This window comes from Rhinoraja longicauda, chromosome 23 (assembly GCF_053455715.1).
Source record: "Rhinoraja longicauda isolate Sanriku21f chromosome 23, sRhiLon1.1, whole genome shotgun sequence".
Taxonomy (NCBI): domain Eukaryota; kingdom Metazoa; phylum Chordata; class Chondrichthyes; order Rajiformes; family Arhynchobatidae; genus Rhinoraja; species Rhinoraja longicauda.
Window position 1 is genome coordinate 29,837,575 of NC_135975.1, and position 17,093 is coordinate 29,854,667.

The window sequence follows — 17,093 nt, forward strand, 5'->3', positions numbered from 1 at the left end:
TGCTGTTTCAGATCGTGTTGGTGTGGGCACTGGGTGATTGAGATATCTTCTTTAGGATATTAGGTCTCATATTTTGTGTTTTTTAGTTAAAGTTCACAGTTGACAAGTCTGAGTTGTATCAGTACTAAAGTATTTGTGTTTGAAATAGAGACATCAGTGCCAGACGCCCAAGTTCAATCCTAACCTCGGGTGTTGTCTGTATGAAGTTTGCACATTCTCCCTCTGACCCCCAACGTTTTCCTCTGGATGCTCCGATTTCCTCTCGTATGCCATAGGCATGCGAGTTTGTAAGTTAATTGGCCTCTGTAAATTGGTCCTGATTTGTTGGGAGTGGATGTGAAAGTGGGATAACATAGAACTAGTTTGAATGGATGATCGATGGTCAATAAGGAATCGGTGCGCCGAAGGACCCTTTTCCCTGTTGTATCCCTAAACATGCCAATTGCCTCTTTATTTTGGGAAGCATTCATTGGGAAAAGTGCAAGTGCCATTGAAATCCTGTGCTAGATCCATGTTTATTGCTTAAGAAAATAACTGCAGATGCTGGTACAAATCGATTTATTCACAAAATGCTGGAGTAACTCAGCAGGTCAGGCAGCATCTCGGGAGAGAAGGAATGGGTGACGTTTCGGGTCGAGACCCTTCTTCAGACTTCATGTTTATTGCTTGTGTTATTGTAAAAATACCTTGGATTTTCTTGGACTTAAATGTTTATTTTTTCCAGGTAATAGCACGGAGGAAAGAAGATTCTGGAAAAGTGAAAGTACTGCTTCACTGGACACCCGAAGATATGTAAGTCATTGAAACTAAGTACAATGTTCTCTTCAAATTGAAAATTGTGCTCATATTCAAATGTCACAATTTTATGCAAGATTTCCGTGATGCTTGTTAGTGTCACGGGATACATCTGAAGGCAAGTGAAAGTGCTGTGTTGTGGGATACACCTACAACTCGGTTTTATGGAGCAGGGGCATTGAATAGTTAAATGGTGGAAGTTTGAATTTCTTTGGCCACAGGAATCATTCCTGAATGATGCGTTGCCTTCGTAGTGGCGGGGAACAAGAATAGAAATGTGCAGCCATATTGGTTTCGGCTAGATGGTAACATGGTGAACATTATGGGCTGAAGGGTCCTGCCCTGTGCTGTAGGACTCTTGATTCTTAATGCACGGATGTTTCTGGCTGACAGGGGTTGAGGGTTTTCCAAGTTTTTGGCAATATTGATTAATGAAATTTTTACAGCTGCAAGGAGGGATGAAACACGAGAAAGATCAACAGATGAGCCCATGTGGATTGAAGTCCCAAACAAGCAGGGCCAGTCATGAAATTGTAGACTAGTTTCTGAGAAGTGAAAACATAGGCAATAACGTAATGCTAAGATCCTAATGTTAACTAGAGCGGTAAAAAGGGTATAGATTGAATAGATGTCTTGAAGTGCACTCAACAAAATACTTTCAATCTGTAATTTTTTTAGTTTAGTTTAGAGATACAGGGTGTAAACAGGCCTTTCGGCTCACGGAGTCCGTGCCGACTGGCAATCCCCGCACATGAACACTACCCTTGGCACACTAAAGACAATTTTACATTTTATACCAACCCAATTAACCTACAAACCTGTACATTTTTGGAAGGTGGGAGGAAACCGGAGATCTCAGAGAAAACCCACTCGTGTCACGGGGAGAACGGACAAACTCCGTACAGACAAGCACCCATAGTCAGGATTGAACCTGAGTTTCCGGCGCTGAAAGGCAGTAGCTCTACCGCCACGCCAACGTGCCGCCCTCCTGTAAATTGCAAGTTCAATGAGGAGGAATAACACTCAGTGCAAATGACTCTGGGGAAAGTGGCAGTCGGGAAATATTTTGGAGGCAGCAAATCATAATTTGTGTTAGTGTGAAGAAGTCTCTTGACCTGAAACATCACCTATTCCTTTTCTCCAGGAATGCTGCCCGACCCGCTTAGTTACTCCGCAGTTTGTGGCTATGGTGTCTACCGGCATCTGCATGGTTATGAAAAAGGGCAAAACTAGCAATTTTAACCTGGAGAAAGGAGGGAGAGAGAAAACGGGTAATTATAGACCAGTTAGTCTGACATCAGTGGTGGGGAAGATGCTGGAGTCAATTATAAAAGACGAAATTGCTGAGCATTTGGATAGCAGTAACGGGATCATTCCGAGTCAGCATGGATTTACGAAGGGGAAATCATGCTTGACAAATCTACTGGAATTTTTTGAGGATGTAACTAGGAAAATTGACAAGGGAGAGTCAGTGGATGTGGTGTACCTCGACTTTCAGAAAGCCTTCGACAAGGTCCCACATAGGAGATTAGTGGGCAAAATTAGGGCACATGGTATTGGGGGTAGGGTACTGACATGGATAGAAAATTGGTTGACAGACAGAAAGCAAAGAGTGGGGATAAATGGGTCCCTTTCGGAATGGCAGGCAGTGACCAGTGGGGTACCGCAAGGTTCGGTGCTGGGACCCCAGCTATTTACGATATACATTAATGACTTAGACGAAGGGATTAAAAGTACCATTAGCAAATTTGCAGATGATACTAAGTTGGGGGGTAGTGTGAATTGTGAGGAAGATGCAATAAGGCTGCAGGGTGACTTGGACAGGTTGTGTGAGTGGGCGGATACATGGCAGATGCAGTTTAATGTAGATAAGTTTGAGGTTATTCACTTTGGAAGTAAGAATAGAAAGGCAGATTATTATCTGAATGGTGTCAAGTTAGGAGGAGGGGGAGTTCAACGAGATCTGGGTGTCCTAGTGCATCAGTCAATGAAAGGAAGCATGCAGGTACAGCAGGCAGTGAAGAAAGCCAATGGAATGTTGCCTTCGTAACAAGAGGAGTTGAGTATAGGAGCAAAGAGGTCCTTCTACAGTTGTACCGGGCCCTGGTGAGACCGCACCTGGAGTACTGTGTGCAGTTTTGGTCTCCAAATTTGAGGAAGGATATTCTTGCTATGGAGGGCGTGCAGCGTAGGTTCACTAGGTTAATTCCCGGAATGGCGGGACTGTCGTATGTTGAAAGGCTGGAGCGATTGGGCTTGTATACACTGGAATTTAGAAGGATGAGGGGGGATCTTATTGAAACATATAAGATAATTAGGGGATTGGACACATTAGAGGCAGATAACATGTTCCCAATGTTGGGGGAGTCCAGAACAAGGGGCCACAGTTTAAGAATAAGGGGTAGGCCATTTAGAACGGAGATGAGGAAGAACTTTTTCAGTCAGAGGGTGGTGAAGGTGTGGAATTCTCTGCCTCAGAAGGCAGTGGAGGCCAGTTCGTTGGATGCTTTCAAGAGAGAGCTGGATAGAGCTCTTAAGGATAGCGGAGTGAGGGGGTATGGGGAGAAGGCAGGAACGGGGTACTGATTGAGAGTGATCAGCCATGATCGCATTGAATGGCGGTGCTGGCTCGAAGGGCTGAATGGCCTACTCCTGCACCTATTGTCTATTGTCTATTGTAATGACACTTTTTCCAGGCTGAGTAAATTTAGCAACGGTAGAATGGAAGCAGCTGCTCAAAGCACAGTCAGTAAATTAACTTAGGGTGGCATTCCTGGATAAGATGGTGAGAGTTCTGTGTGGCATAACTAATGTTCCAAGAAAAATAATTGAGGAAGTTTGAAGTATACATTCCTATACATGTCAAGAAACCGGAAATGAGTAAGGCAAAAAGGTCCTTACTAAAAAGCTCAGTACTGCAAAAAATCTCAACAAGTACAAGACCCACACGTGTCGTTGGATAAAATGAAGGAAAAGCCTGAGATATTTCTCAACTACAAGGAAAAGATTACATTAGAACTCCTACTTAAATTGAAAATGTTGAAGACAGAGGTTGTGCACGGTTCTCTATAAATTAGTTGCATCTGTCTTCAAAGAGGCCGATAATGACTTTGACGTTAAGGAAGATAAAGCAAAATTCTGGACATGATGTTAACCTAAGAAGTTCAGTATCTTTTAAAAATAAAGACATTGCCTGGTCTGGGTCAAACATAAATCCCAGAGGGAAATGGTGCCAACTCTGAATATCATTTTCCAACACACTTTGTCGGCAGCTGAAAGGTGGTGAATGTGAAATCGTACCCTTTTTAAAAAAGAGATTGAGGTTACTGCTATGTGCATGTTATTGGGGTGTGGTTAGAGAGGAAATCCTTGCCATTTGACCATCTAGAAATGTACAGTAAACAAAGGACAGTAGCATTTGAACAATTAAATGTGAATTTGAGGTAACAGATGATTGAGGAAGTTTGATGAGATTTAACTTTGAGGAAGGAAATAGTAGACCAGGAAGAGATCAGTTGACTTGAAACTTGAGGTTAGCTTTAATCAAGTCCACAAATATAAGAGACTCGGAGTGAACAGAAAGGCATTTCCTTTGAGGGGGACCAATTTTAAACCGTGGAGAAAATCTTTTCCATCATAAAGTTGTACCAAGAGTCTGGAACTGTCTGCCTAAAATGGTGGTGGAGCGCAGGAACACACCATAAAAAAGGGGTGACGATCTGAGTCGTATGTGCAAAACTGGGCTGAGAAATAGAATAATCTAGATAACTCATTATTTGGCGGGTGTTGACAATGGGATGAATGGCTGCGTCCTGTATAACGAACCTCTGCATTCGGGTTCTGGCACTACTTTGAAAACATTTAACCATTTGTGTTCTTCCAAACAATCTTGTGATTGGGAGTTTCCTTCAAACAAGGGACATGTGAATGTGCAGAGTTGATATTAAAATCGCTACAGGTATTTCTAATCAGGTCCTGAATATTACAATTTAGTCCTCAACTGAGGTTGCATTCCTGTCACTGAGATTCCCCACTTGCCAACCTGTGATAAGAATCACTTGGTTTTCAGGTCATTTTATTGCCATCAAGAATGGATTATAATATCCTGGTTAGTCTCTAATCTTTTCCTGTCCATAAACCTCAGTTTAATAAAACTTGCTTTCCGCTTTGTGAAGGAGCTTTTAAGTTGGGATGCAGTCACAACTTCTAGCTGGTATTCTTTGTTCAGTAAATCATTCTATTTGTGCAAATTTTGTTCAAACTCCAACCTCTAAGGACATAATATGGGAAATAATGGAAGTATATAAAAGGCTATCGATAAAAAGCAATTTTTTTATCAGAATAAACATTTTCAGTTTCAACATTCTGTTTTCCTTTGCTTCACAGTAGTTGGAAAGCGAGGAGTAAAGCTCCTACATCTTTCTCGCTGTTAGTTTATCCTTGTATTCGTCATGAGCTATCTGCACTAGTTCCTTTTCTGGATTTCAATATGCTGCACCCTGTGTCATAGATGTTACTTGTCAATGAAAAGTGAACTTGCATATTGTTCAATTCATGAAAATTACCATTTGTCCCTAATTCACCTTCAACTATATATTTGCATTCAAATTCTAAAACCAAATCATCGTAACCCGGAGATAGTGAAGATGGTAACCCTGGTCCTTTGAGCTTGCTTTAATGCAAATTGATTCCTCAGTGAAGAGTGAATTTGAAATTGCAGTTAAAATGTTGATATTTGCCCTGCCAAAAAAATCAAATTACTAATTTAGTCTAAAGGCAAATTCCTAGAAATGCTCAAGTTGGATAGCATCGACGGAGAAGTAAAATTCTCAAGTCGCTGACTTTTCATCAAAACCAGAAAGTTTTGCAGATAGGTTTTGAAATGCAGCAAAAGGAACAAAGGGAATGGGATGAAGGAGATGAACAAGGATAGGGGAGATTAAAGTGACAATGGATGGTCCAAGACGAAAGATTCAACAAGTTCAGAAACAAAGTCATAGTGGAGGTGGTGTAAATGGTGATAGAAACTTTCTCTAAAATGGAACTCAACATAGAATCCAGAAGGTCGTAATGTGTTGGTCAAAAGATGGGGTGCTATTCCAAGAAGCTGAGGATAGAGGTTAGTTTGCAACTGGAACAGCAAATTTCATCCCAATTCTCCGTTCTGCTTCCATTCTGTCCTTGTCTTCCCCAACCCCCTCCATTTTTCAAAACGTTTGGCACAAGCTCAAAAAACAGCACATGATCTTGGGCACATTACAGACTCCCATTGAGATCAATTTCAGATTCTCCTCCCATTTACGTATTCACTCGTGATCGTTGTTTCTTTCTATACATGCCTTTGCCATCCCCATTCGCTTTGCACCATGGTCCTGCTTGTCATTTAATCTCTCCCATGCACTACTCCTATTGCTGATCTTCAATTCTCCCTCTTGCCCCTTTCTTTGCGCTTTGTGCTTCAGATCAGATTTTCAGTTTTAGTTAAAGGTTATTGACCTGAAATGTTAACTCAGTTTCTCTCTCCACAGATGCGTCTGACCTGTTGAGTATTTTTATTATCAGCAGTATTTTGCTTTTGTGTTGGGTTTTTTCTAAGATGCTAACAAACACATTTGGATCTTAGAAGATAAAATACAGAACTCTAGACACCTTAAGGTAATTTAGTGTATCGACAACGCTGTTCTCATCAGTTGCATCGCAGATATTCGCCCAGATTTATTCCTTGTGGTTTTTTTTGTCTGCATAATTGTCAGCCCTGACATCAATAGGATATTGCTTTAGCACTTTAATAAAAGAGCATATTGTCTTGGGTGCCTACAAGGAATTTTCTGGAAAACTAAGGTTAATTTTTCTTTATGCTCCCTTCAGATGATATGAAAGCCACCCAGTTTGCTGATGTTCTGCCAGTCTCTTAAAAGAAATGTAAATAAAACACTTATCTTGGCAGCGTGCATGCATTTAGTAATTGGTTGTGGAAGTAATTATAAAACAACTGATTAACGGAAATGAATCTGGTAAATATGCAAAAGAAACTGCTAAACATCATCATGCAGTCATTTAAATGATTTCAAATGGCAGCTTTGGGAAAAAAATATTTCTGCATTCCATTCAACATTTTATTTGTTTTCCTGGAACAGGAAACGAAAGGACTGAAGTTTGCATGTTTCTGCTTGTATTTGAGGCAAATCTACGAGGTATTGTTTGTTGTGGTTCTGCATTTTGACAGGAGGAATCAAGTCGTGCACTACCTGATTTGTAGTGCATACCAGGCTCTATTTGTCTGAACGGAGTAAAAACATGAACATATGGAATGCATATCTCAAATTGGCAAAAGTAGTGATGTCAGTGTTTTTTTAAAAAAGTTTAAATTTCTTTCCTGTGTTCTAGAAGTGGAAAAATCCAAGTTGCGATAAATTTATTGAACCACGGATACATTGCGTATGGAATACAATTAAATAAATTTAGTGTTACTCTTCATGTTATAAAAAGGACGGAAGTTGCAAAGAAATTAAGAGAGAAAAACAAGGAACTGCAGGTGCCGGTTTCCAAACAAAGACTCTGCTTGAGTAACTCATCAGGTCTGACAGCATGACATGATTTAGTTACGTTTCGGGTTGGGACCCTTCAATTATGTCTTCGGTCTGAAGAAGGCCCCTGACTCGAAACATCACCTATCCACATTCTCCAGAGATGCTGCATGACCTGCTGTGAAAGTTCAGCATTTGTGTGCAAAAAAAATAAATAGAGTTTACACCAGAGCACATATTAGACTTAATGTGAATTGTTTGACTGCTGCAGAGATTGGAGAAATCAAAAGCAAGCAGCTGGAAATACTGAGCAGGTCAGGCAGCACATTTGGAAAGGAAGTTTATATCCAGTTCTGCAATATTTTCAAGCTGCAACCTTCTCATTTTCTTTTACCTGCAAATGCTACCTCGCCACCTGAGTGTTGGAGCACTTTATTTCAGGTTTCCAGTTGTTTCTGCGGTTGTTTTTGTAGTTAGATGAAGTCACACGAGGCTGTAAATGCTGGAATATAGACCAAAAAGCTGGTGGAAGAATTCGGTGGACCAAGCAGCCCCTGTGGAGGTGAAGGATAGGTCATCACATGTAACCGAGACCCTGCATCAGCACTCAGTTTTTTAGGTTGAAACCTATTAAATTTGCTTATTAAATGTAATGTTTTCCCTCTTTCAGGATTCTGTTTTTTGTCCTACTCTTACAACACAATCAGCTGGCACTTCAACGGCTGATCAGTTGCTTCAAAACCTTTTTGTACTGTATACGCATATTCAGTCTAGCTCCTCGCTAAAGAATCGGGTGGGTATATGATTGGCTGAATGTTGAGAGGTTTTTTTTAATCATTTGTTATCAATAAGCAAAACAAAACAGCCAATGCATGAAATCTGAAGCAAAAGCTGAAATGTTTGAAATACTCAGCAGGTTAGGCAATTTCTGTGGACAGAGAAGCAGCACGTGTACTTGCGGTGTACTGGAGGTAAAGTGTTTGTTTGTTTGGCCCTCTGAGGTCTAGACTTGCATGGACAGATCAAAAGCGAAGGAACAGGAGGGATGCAAGTTCTCAAAACAATAAGTGAAATGGGTGTTTTGGGCCGAGTTCATTTGCCAGCAGAACAGGCATCTGCTAATACAAGTGAATTATTTTACCATGCATTGAGGCAATGCAAAATTGTTTTGTATTAATTGTTTGCTCTCTTTTACAGTTTGCCTGATGTATGGGTGAATGAAAATGACAGATCACAACTGAGGACGAAAACTGTTCACTTGTCAAAACTACCACAGGATGCTGCTTTACTCCTTGATCCAAACATTTATCGGTACGTTTGAAGTGTATTTCTAATATCTTATAATCAATAATACTGTGGATAGTAAACTACTCACAATTTGAGCTGTGGCACTAATCATGTCTTGCCAAAGGAGAATACTAGTTCAGATAAACATCCCTATTTTCCTTTTAAAATGATTGCGGACTTTAAAATTCTCCTGTCTCTCGTGCAGTTTGCTTTAAACATTTTCTGAAACCATCTGTAATCTGTATGCCAGGGTAAAATTCAAGCACCGTATCCTTTGAGAATCCATTTATTCACCTCATGGGTACATTGGCAAATTTATTTTCCCTTTTCATAACGTGCAAATTTATTTTCCATTTTCATAACGTGCATATGGGAGATGTGGAAATACTTTTGTGGAAATATAATTGACAAAAATCAAACTGACTTATCAAATTGATAAGCCAGCCGAACATAAATTTCCTGTTTCTATAATTGAAGACTTTATTCCTGATATCGTAGGATATGCCACTTTTGAGGTGCATTTTTTTGATGCACCTTTATATTTTAACTGTTTAGATTTTTTGAAAGGTTTTGAGATTGTATGTGGACACAGTGTTGGAGACTAGAAATATTAGAAGTATTTGAAGGGAACAGAACTCTCCAAGGGCTTGACTGGCTCGATGTTTTGACTCGTGTTTGGGACCAGAGGTTAATCCAAAAAAATAAAGGGCCAGCCACCCAGGACAGAGATGAAAAAACATTTACAGTGAATCTTTTGAATTCTTCATGTGGGAGTAGTCTCGGGGCTTAGAAACAAAACAATTTCAAGACTGAGCATGATAAACTTTAATAGCTCAATGGTTATGCAATGAATGCAGGAAAGTGAAGCTGAGGTAAAATATCATCTGCAATGTTATTGAATGGTGGAGTGGGACATTATGTTCTTGAGATGAATTCTGTTGTAGATTTGCTGGTGGTCTGGCTGATTCCTGCTTGGGTCATGGCCTTTGAGGGGTGGGGGGGGGCAAGATGGATCATCCATTTGATGTTCCTGGTTGCAGATATTTACAAGTGCTTTACATCAGCATGCAACAGCTTCTCGTCATTAAGGAGACTTTCATGTCGCATCCAACCCACCCCATGTTGTTAATAATAGACTAGCATTGTCGTTCTGGTCCACTGGTTGTGGAAGTGCCTTTTTCCATGTATTGCATTTCAGCCTCATTGTTTCACTCTCATGGCTCCACACTTTTAGCATTATAACAGCAATTCGTACATTACTGGATTAATATCCGAAAACCTAAATGCTTGACACAGAGTTGACTTGAATTTAAAGTAATTATGAAGTAATGTCAGGAATGATGAGCATTAAACTGCTAAATTGTCCTCCATGGAAGTAACTCTGCCATCCTATGTGCAACCGACATGCAACCAACACATAAATCTACCGCCGTGACTTAACTGCCCACCAAGCTGCTCAATTTGGTGATATGTGGAACTGCAGATGCTGGAATCTCAAGCAAAACACAAAGTGCAGGTGGGATTCAGCGGGTCAGGCAACTCCCGTGAAGGTAATGGATAGGTGAAATTTCATGTCAGGACCTGTCAGAGGAAAGCTCTCGACCCGAAGCATCGCCAGTCCGTTTTCTCCGCAGATGTTACCTGACCTGCTGAGTTCCTCCAGAACTTTGCATTTTTATTCAATCCGGAGAGCAACTAATGATGGCTAATGTCAGCTTGCAAGTGATGCTCACATCAGTGACTAAATAAAATAACTGCTGTTAATGCCTTTCTACTCTAGCGAACTCAAAAAGAACTTGGATTCGGCCAACCTGAATTACTCTCATTGAGCATAATGTTAGGGTCATACACCAAGCATGAACGATGGTTTCAATATGAGTCTGGCGCTTTATCTTCAGAAAAATGCTGCAGTATCGTCTTTGTAATGTGAGCAGTTTCATTTACAACTGGTGGGTTGGTGAGTGTGGGTAGCATCTGCTGTACTCTGGCTTCTGTATCCTTCTGTATCCTTCCAAAATTGGCCAGTTATAAGTGATGCCAGTGACAAGGATTACAGTTCCCTATTCGGCATGCATTTTGTGCACTTGTCCCCCTCTTGTTGAAAATGGATACTGAATCAGCCCAAGGAAAGGAGGTATACCCCTTACCTTTGCGGATTTAAGTATAGGTCCCATTACTGTTGCTGCTACTCCCTAATCTATAGAAGGAAATAAAACATTAGTTGGGCTCAAGGTGAACCACCTCAATGCTGTTTTGACAGCCGCAATAACCATATGCGGCTGTGTGGATCTAATTCATGCCAAAACCCTTAAGTGAAGTTGAGAGGGGCAAAGTTTAAAGGAGACGTGAGGCAAGTTTTTATTTTAGTGTTGTGGGTGCCTGGAATGTGCTGCAGGGGGAATGCGGTGGAGGCAGACACGATAGTGGTGTTTAAGAGGGTTTTGTGTAGACACAAAGATATAGAGAGAATAAACGGATGTGGATTGCATGTGGGCAAAGGAGATGAGTTGAACTTGACATCATGTTCAGCGCAGACATTGTGGACCGAAGGGTCTATGCTGTAATGTGCTTTGTTTAGCAAATCCTGAGTAATGACTGGGTGTGGACCAGTAGATATTCTGACTTTGCCCTGGAACATCCTGATAGCCAGTTGGCAATTTATTGCTGCCAAGGACTTTGCTGCTGCTTTTAAATATTTAAAATAGCCACAGACATCTTAAAAAGATAAAGTTAATTTAAAATATTTTGAGATGCAAAGTGCTGGGGTAAATCTGTGGGTTAGGAAGCATCTCTGGTGAGCATGAATAGGTAATGTTTTGGATCGGACCCTTCAGACTAAAGGAGGATCCTAAACTAAAATGTCACCTGTTCACATTTGCCAAAGATGCTGTCGGATCTGCTAAGTTACTCCAGCACTTTGCCTTTTTTTGTAAATCAGCCTCTGCAGTTCCTTGAGTCTATTTCTCTCTGAAATAACTAAAGGATCTTTTGAAAGAATTTATTTTAAAGCAAACTTGAACCACAAGAAATTAAATGCAAACATTCAAGATTACACCAAACATTGACACTTAATCTGTTTTTAATAATCCTGGCTAATGATCTTATTGAAGTGAATGCTGTCCCACTTTATTTGGTTCTGAGCTGAGGCTTGAATGTACAATGTCATTTTCAGTACAAATAAATTTGCCTCGGGGAATGAACAGTGCAAACACATGAGAATATTCCTGAGATACTTTCAAGGTAGTAAAAAAGCATGCTTGAAATAAATGAGAAATGCTGTACTATTGTGGGTTGATATTTTTGTGTGAGATTTTCTTTGAAAAATATATTTGAATAATATCTAGACGACAATTTATTCCCTTATGAACATCTGTAAAGAAATTCCTGGAAACTATAAATCAGTAAGCATATCATCTGTGGTTATAATGTTAGTGGAGAGGATTCTGAGGGATAAGATATGCGTACATTGGAAACATGGGCCTAGGAGAGATAGTCAGCAGGGTGGGGAGGTCATTCTCATGAATCTGAGTTATTTGAAGAAGTAACGAAGAAGGTGGTTGAGATCAAGGTCTTGCTGTAATCTATATGGACTTCAATACGGATTTGTACTTTTTGAATGTTGTTATTGTCCGAGGTGATAACAACAGTGGTATTTAAGAGGCCTTTAGATAGGTACATAGAAATACAGGGATGTGGATCAGAGAGAATCAGGCAGAGATTAGTTTATCTTGGCATCGTTCCGCACAGATATTGTAGGCCAAAGGGCCTGTTCCTGTGCTTTACTTTTTTTGTGTTCTTTGCAAGTCCCTATCCAATGCTAACTGGAAGTCTTATTAATCATTGATTTTCTATTCATTGTGCCATTCAAACCAATTGAGCTAATTGTAATCAAATTATCACAATTTTAATTTTGTTAAGTCTTAAAACAGTGGAAGCATGCTTTCTTTTCATCCTTCCCAAATCTCTTATCTTTGAACACATTTCTTATAACATCTTGTATTGCTAAAATGCAAAAATGGGTACTCGACTATTTTGTTCTATTCTGTTAAATGCTGTTCTCTCTCCAAAGACTGGTATTCATTTAATATAATTCAAAGATCCATCAAATTCCATCAACGACTCAATCTTCCTATTGATTTTAAAACATTGATAAAGCAAACTTCAGAAAGACAAACACCCTGGGCAGCTCAACATACCCCAAGAATTAAATTATTATTGTGTATGAAGCAAGTTCTTCAAACTGAGCATGTCAGTGTTGATCATTAACTTTACATTGCTGTTGCCCTGTGTGATTGTCAGAAAGACTCATTGTATTTTAACCATAGTTTCTGTGGTTAATTCCCAAGATCAGAAGGAATGGAAATATTGCACTTAAAATCCTGCATTTGCGCTGAATGGAAAATGCTTTGGAATTTTCTTAAAGCTCGATGTCAATAGTTACCTGAATCTGATTTTTTTTAAATAATAGAAAGGTAAAATCTTTAGATAACTGTATTCTTAAGACTTATGAAGTGATATACATTGCCATCCTGTTAAGAGCCTGTCTTTTCAATCGGTCACATACAGTGCCCTCCATAATGTATGGGACAAAGACCCATTATTTATTTATTTACCTCTGTGCTCCACAATTTGAGATTTGTAATAGAAAAAATCACATGTGGTTAAAGTGCACATTGCCCGTTTTAATGAAGGCCATTTTTATACATTTTGGTATCACCATGTAGGAATTACAGCAGTGTTTATACATAGTCCCCCCATTTCAAGGCACAATCATGTTTGGGACACAGCAATGTCGTGTAAATTAAAGTAGTTATGTTGTATTTTGTTGCATATCCTTTGCATGCAATGACTGCTTGAAGTCTGCAATTCATGGACATTACCAGTTGCTGGGTGTCTTCTCTGGTGATGCTCTGTCAGGCCTGTATTGCAGCCATCATTAGCTTATGCATGTTTTGGGGGTTAGTCCCCTTCAGTTTTCTCTTCAGCATATAAAAGGCATGCTCAATTGGGTTCAGATCGGGTGATTGACTTGGCCACTCAAGAATTGACCATTTTTTATCTTTGAAAAACTCCTTTGGTGCTTTAGCAGTATGCTTGGGATCATTGGCCGGCGGTTCATTCTACAGCAAGACAATGAGTTTTGAGGCATTTGTTTGAATTTGAACAAATAGGTTGTGTCTATGCACTTCAGAATTCATTATGCTACTACCATCAGCAGTTGTATCATCAATGAAGATAAGTGAGCCAGTACCTTCAGCAGCCATACATGCCCAGGCTATAATACTCCCGCCACCATGTTTCACAGATGAGGTGGTATGCTTTGGATCATGGGCAGTTCCTTCTCTCCTCCATACTTTGCTCTTGCCATCACTCTGATAGAAGTTAATCTTCGTCTCATCTGTCCATAACACCATTTTCCAGAACTGTGGTTGCTCTTTTAAGTACTTCTTGGCAAACTGTAACCTGGCCATCCTATTTTTGTTGTTAACGAGTGGTTTGCATTTTTGCAATATATCCTCTGTATTTCTGTTCATGAAGTCTTCTGCGGACAGTGGTCATTGACAAATCCACACCTGACTCCTGAAGAGGGTTTCTGATCTGCCGGACAGGTGTTGGGGATTTTTCTTTATTCTAGAGAGAAAACTTCTGTCATCAGCTGTGGAGGTCTTCCTTGGCCTGCCAGTCCTTTTGCGATTAGTAAGCTCACCAGTGCTCTCTTCTTAATGATGTTCCAAACAGTTGATTTTGGTAAGCCTAAGGTTTGGCTGATGTCTCTAACAGTTTTATTCTTGTTTCTCAGTCTCATAATGGCTTCTTTGACTTTCATTGGCACAACTTTGGTCCTCATGTTGATAAACAGCAATAAAAGTTTCTAAAGGTGATGGAAAGACTGGATAAAAACTAGGTGCTGAGAGCTCTCTTATACCTGCATTGAAGAGGCAATTAAACACACCTGAGCAACTACAAACACCTGTGAAGCCAAGTGTCCCAAACATTATGGTGCCCTGAAATGGGGGGAACCATGTACAAACACAGCTGTAATTTCTACATGGTGAAACCAAAATGTATAAAAATACCCTTTAATAAAATCTGACAATGTGCACTTTAACCATATGTGATTTTTTTTCTACTACAAATCTCAAATTGTTGCGTACAGAGGCAAATTAATAAATGATGGGGCTTTGTCCCAAACATTATGGAGGGCACTGTCTTATGTGGTCTTAACACTGCAAACCAAATAGTACAATTTTGTGCTGCAGCAGTGTATTGTACTTCTGAATAATTCGGCTTTGAGCTGTTTTTACTTGTACTGACAGACCGACTGGCTTCCTACAACATTATGAACATGGCTCCATGGTTGACACATGACAACTAAACTTCACATAAGTCTAGAAGAAGCAGCACAGGTAGGGCCAAAATAAAGCTCAATCTGCATTCTACTAGAATTGTTGCAAGTGTACCCGAAAGGCAGGTCATATTTTTATAGAAAGGTTTTATTCTCGATCTTTAAAATTTTAAAGTAATATTTTACATTAATTCTGTGTCTCAAAAAGAAACTTAATACAACCTTCAGTATATTGTAATATGTATCTTTTGATTGTATTTTCCATTTGATACCTCTCCACCAAACTACGGATAAATTGTGTCGGAAGGTAATTTTTCAAGTTTCAAAAATATTAACAGTGATTTTCAAAATGTTTAGAGCCAAGCCTCATCAGCTTTGAAATTTTGACTTGCTCTTGTGGTTTCATATTATCAAAACTCGTGGCAGCAAAATTGACTCAAACTCACGTTATTTTGTATTTATTACTATAGTGTACTACAGTACACTTTATGTAATAAGGGATAGAAATTGAATGAAGCGAATGTTCAAAATATATAAACTGATGCAGGGATCAACTTTAACAACTGCAGAGGCTCAAAATGAGCCTGTCAATACAGATGTCCTGATTTGAAGTCATTAGCTGCATTCTGAACTATTAACAATCAGCACAACGTTAATACTTTCAGAATATGTTAAAAAATCTTTTATCAAGCCATCTATCTTCTACTTATTCCGTAATAAACCTTTTTCCCCACGACAGAAATTCTGACATACCAAAGAGAAACAATACCTACTCAATGCACTGTGAAGTCAGCGATGGTATTCTTTTTCCTAATTCTGCTCCTTCTCAGCTTTAGTCATTGCCAACTTTCCTTTCCTGTGCACGCTCCTTTTTGGAGGTCCAAAGTTTTGAGCATCAATTTATATAGGTTTCTAAAATGTAATGGTTAGGTCCAAAAATGGTCAGCTAGGAAGAAGGGTCTCGACCCGAAACGTCAGCCATTCCTTCTCTCCAGAGATGCTGCCTGTCCCGCTGAGTTACTCCAACTTTTTGTCTAAAGTAAGCTATAAAGCTGATCAAATTTAAGCTTTATTAGAGGTCTAACATATTTAGACAATAGGTGCAGGAGTAGGCATTCGGCCCTTTTTAAGGAAAATATATTTCACCAGACCTATCAAGTGGTTCGATAATACATTGAAAGGAATATGTGGATAGTGTGCAATATGTTCAAAATACTGTTGGCTCTAAAAAAAATTAAATGAAGGCTGATGGAAATCCTCAGCAGGGCAGATGGCATTTTGGAAGAGAAACGGTTAACATTTTCAGATTGATGTCTTTCAGAATCAGTGAAGGCTCATCGACCTGAAATATTAGCTCCACAAAAACTACTTGGCCATGCGAGTACCTTTGCAGTTTATTGTTTTCCTTCACCAGAATCATTTATGAGTGCGTGGGTCATAAGGAGAAACTTTACAAAACAAAAAGCTTTTATTCCTTAATGTTGAGTTTTGGCGTTTTGCCTACTGGAGGAAGAGAAGACATTATCAAGGACGTAGTCAGAGACAGGCCAAATATCCTCAAAAAGCAAGAGATGTTTTCTCATTTGCTTTAAATCTGACCTGATTGGAATTTTTGCCGGGCAAATGTTTATTGCTGCGTTGGAGCAAAGCAGATAGATGGAGTTAAGATTGATCATGATCTCATTGTGGCAAAATAAGCACAAGGGATTAAATGATCAAATTACTAACCAGTAGTACATCTCTTGAGGTAACTATGTAGATCGGAGCTAGGAGTGGTGGTTCAGCTGTGTACTGCCACAGAAGTACCATCTGGGAGCTTATGCTTCTTGCTTCATAATTTGCAGAATGATCAGACATCAAGTAGGATTCATTATGGATTCCAAGGTCCCATATTTTAAAGGTAGAAACCTTTTGGGGAGATGTTCAAGTTGTTCCCCCTTCTGAACCAAGTTTGAATTTGATCATGGTTAGCAAAAACAGCAAGTCATGGCCAGACAATTGTGTCCTTTTACCCAACAAAGATTTAATAAGAACCTGACGGTCAACTTTTTCACATAGGTTGGTGGATATAGGGAACAAACTACCAGAGGAGGCAGTTGGAGCATTTAATACATTTGTAGAAGTACATGGACAGCAAA

The 17,093-nt window shown here is 39.6% G+C and overlaps 1 protein-coding gene across 2 annotated transcripts in view; it reads left to right on the top strand.

Annotated features, from left to right (window-relative positions):
• The window catches only part of aebp2 (AE binding protein 2), a 64,406-nt gene that overhangs the window by 42,539 nt on the left and 4,774 nt on the right, over nucleotides 1–17,093 (top strand). For both annotated transcript variants that reach the window (XM_078419968.1, XM_078419969.1), the window contains exons 6-8: nucleotides 725–792; nucleotides 8,520–8,633; nucleotides 14,927–15,016. In XM_078419968.1, the coding sequence (XP_078276094.1) occupies nucleotides 725–792; nucleotides 8,520–8,633; nucleotides 14,927–14,978 (234 nt within the window). In that variant the 3' untranslated portion in view covers nucleotides 14,979–15,016. The remainder of the gene's footprint in view (nucleotides 1–724; nucleotides 793–8,519; nucleotides 8,634–14,926; nucleotides 15,017–17,093) is intronic.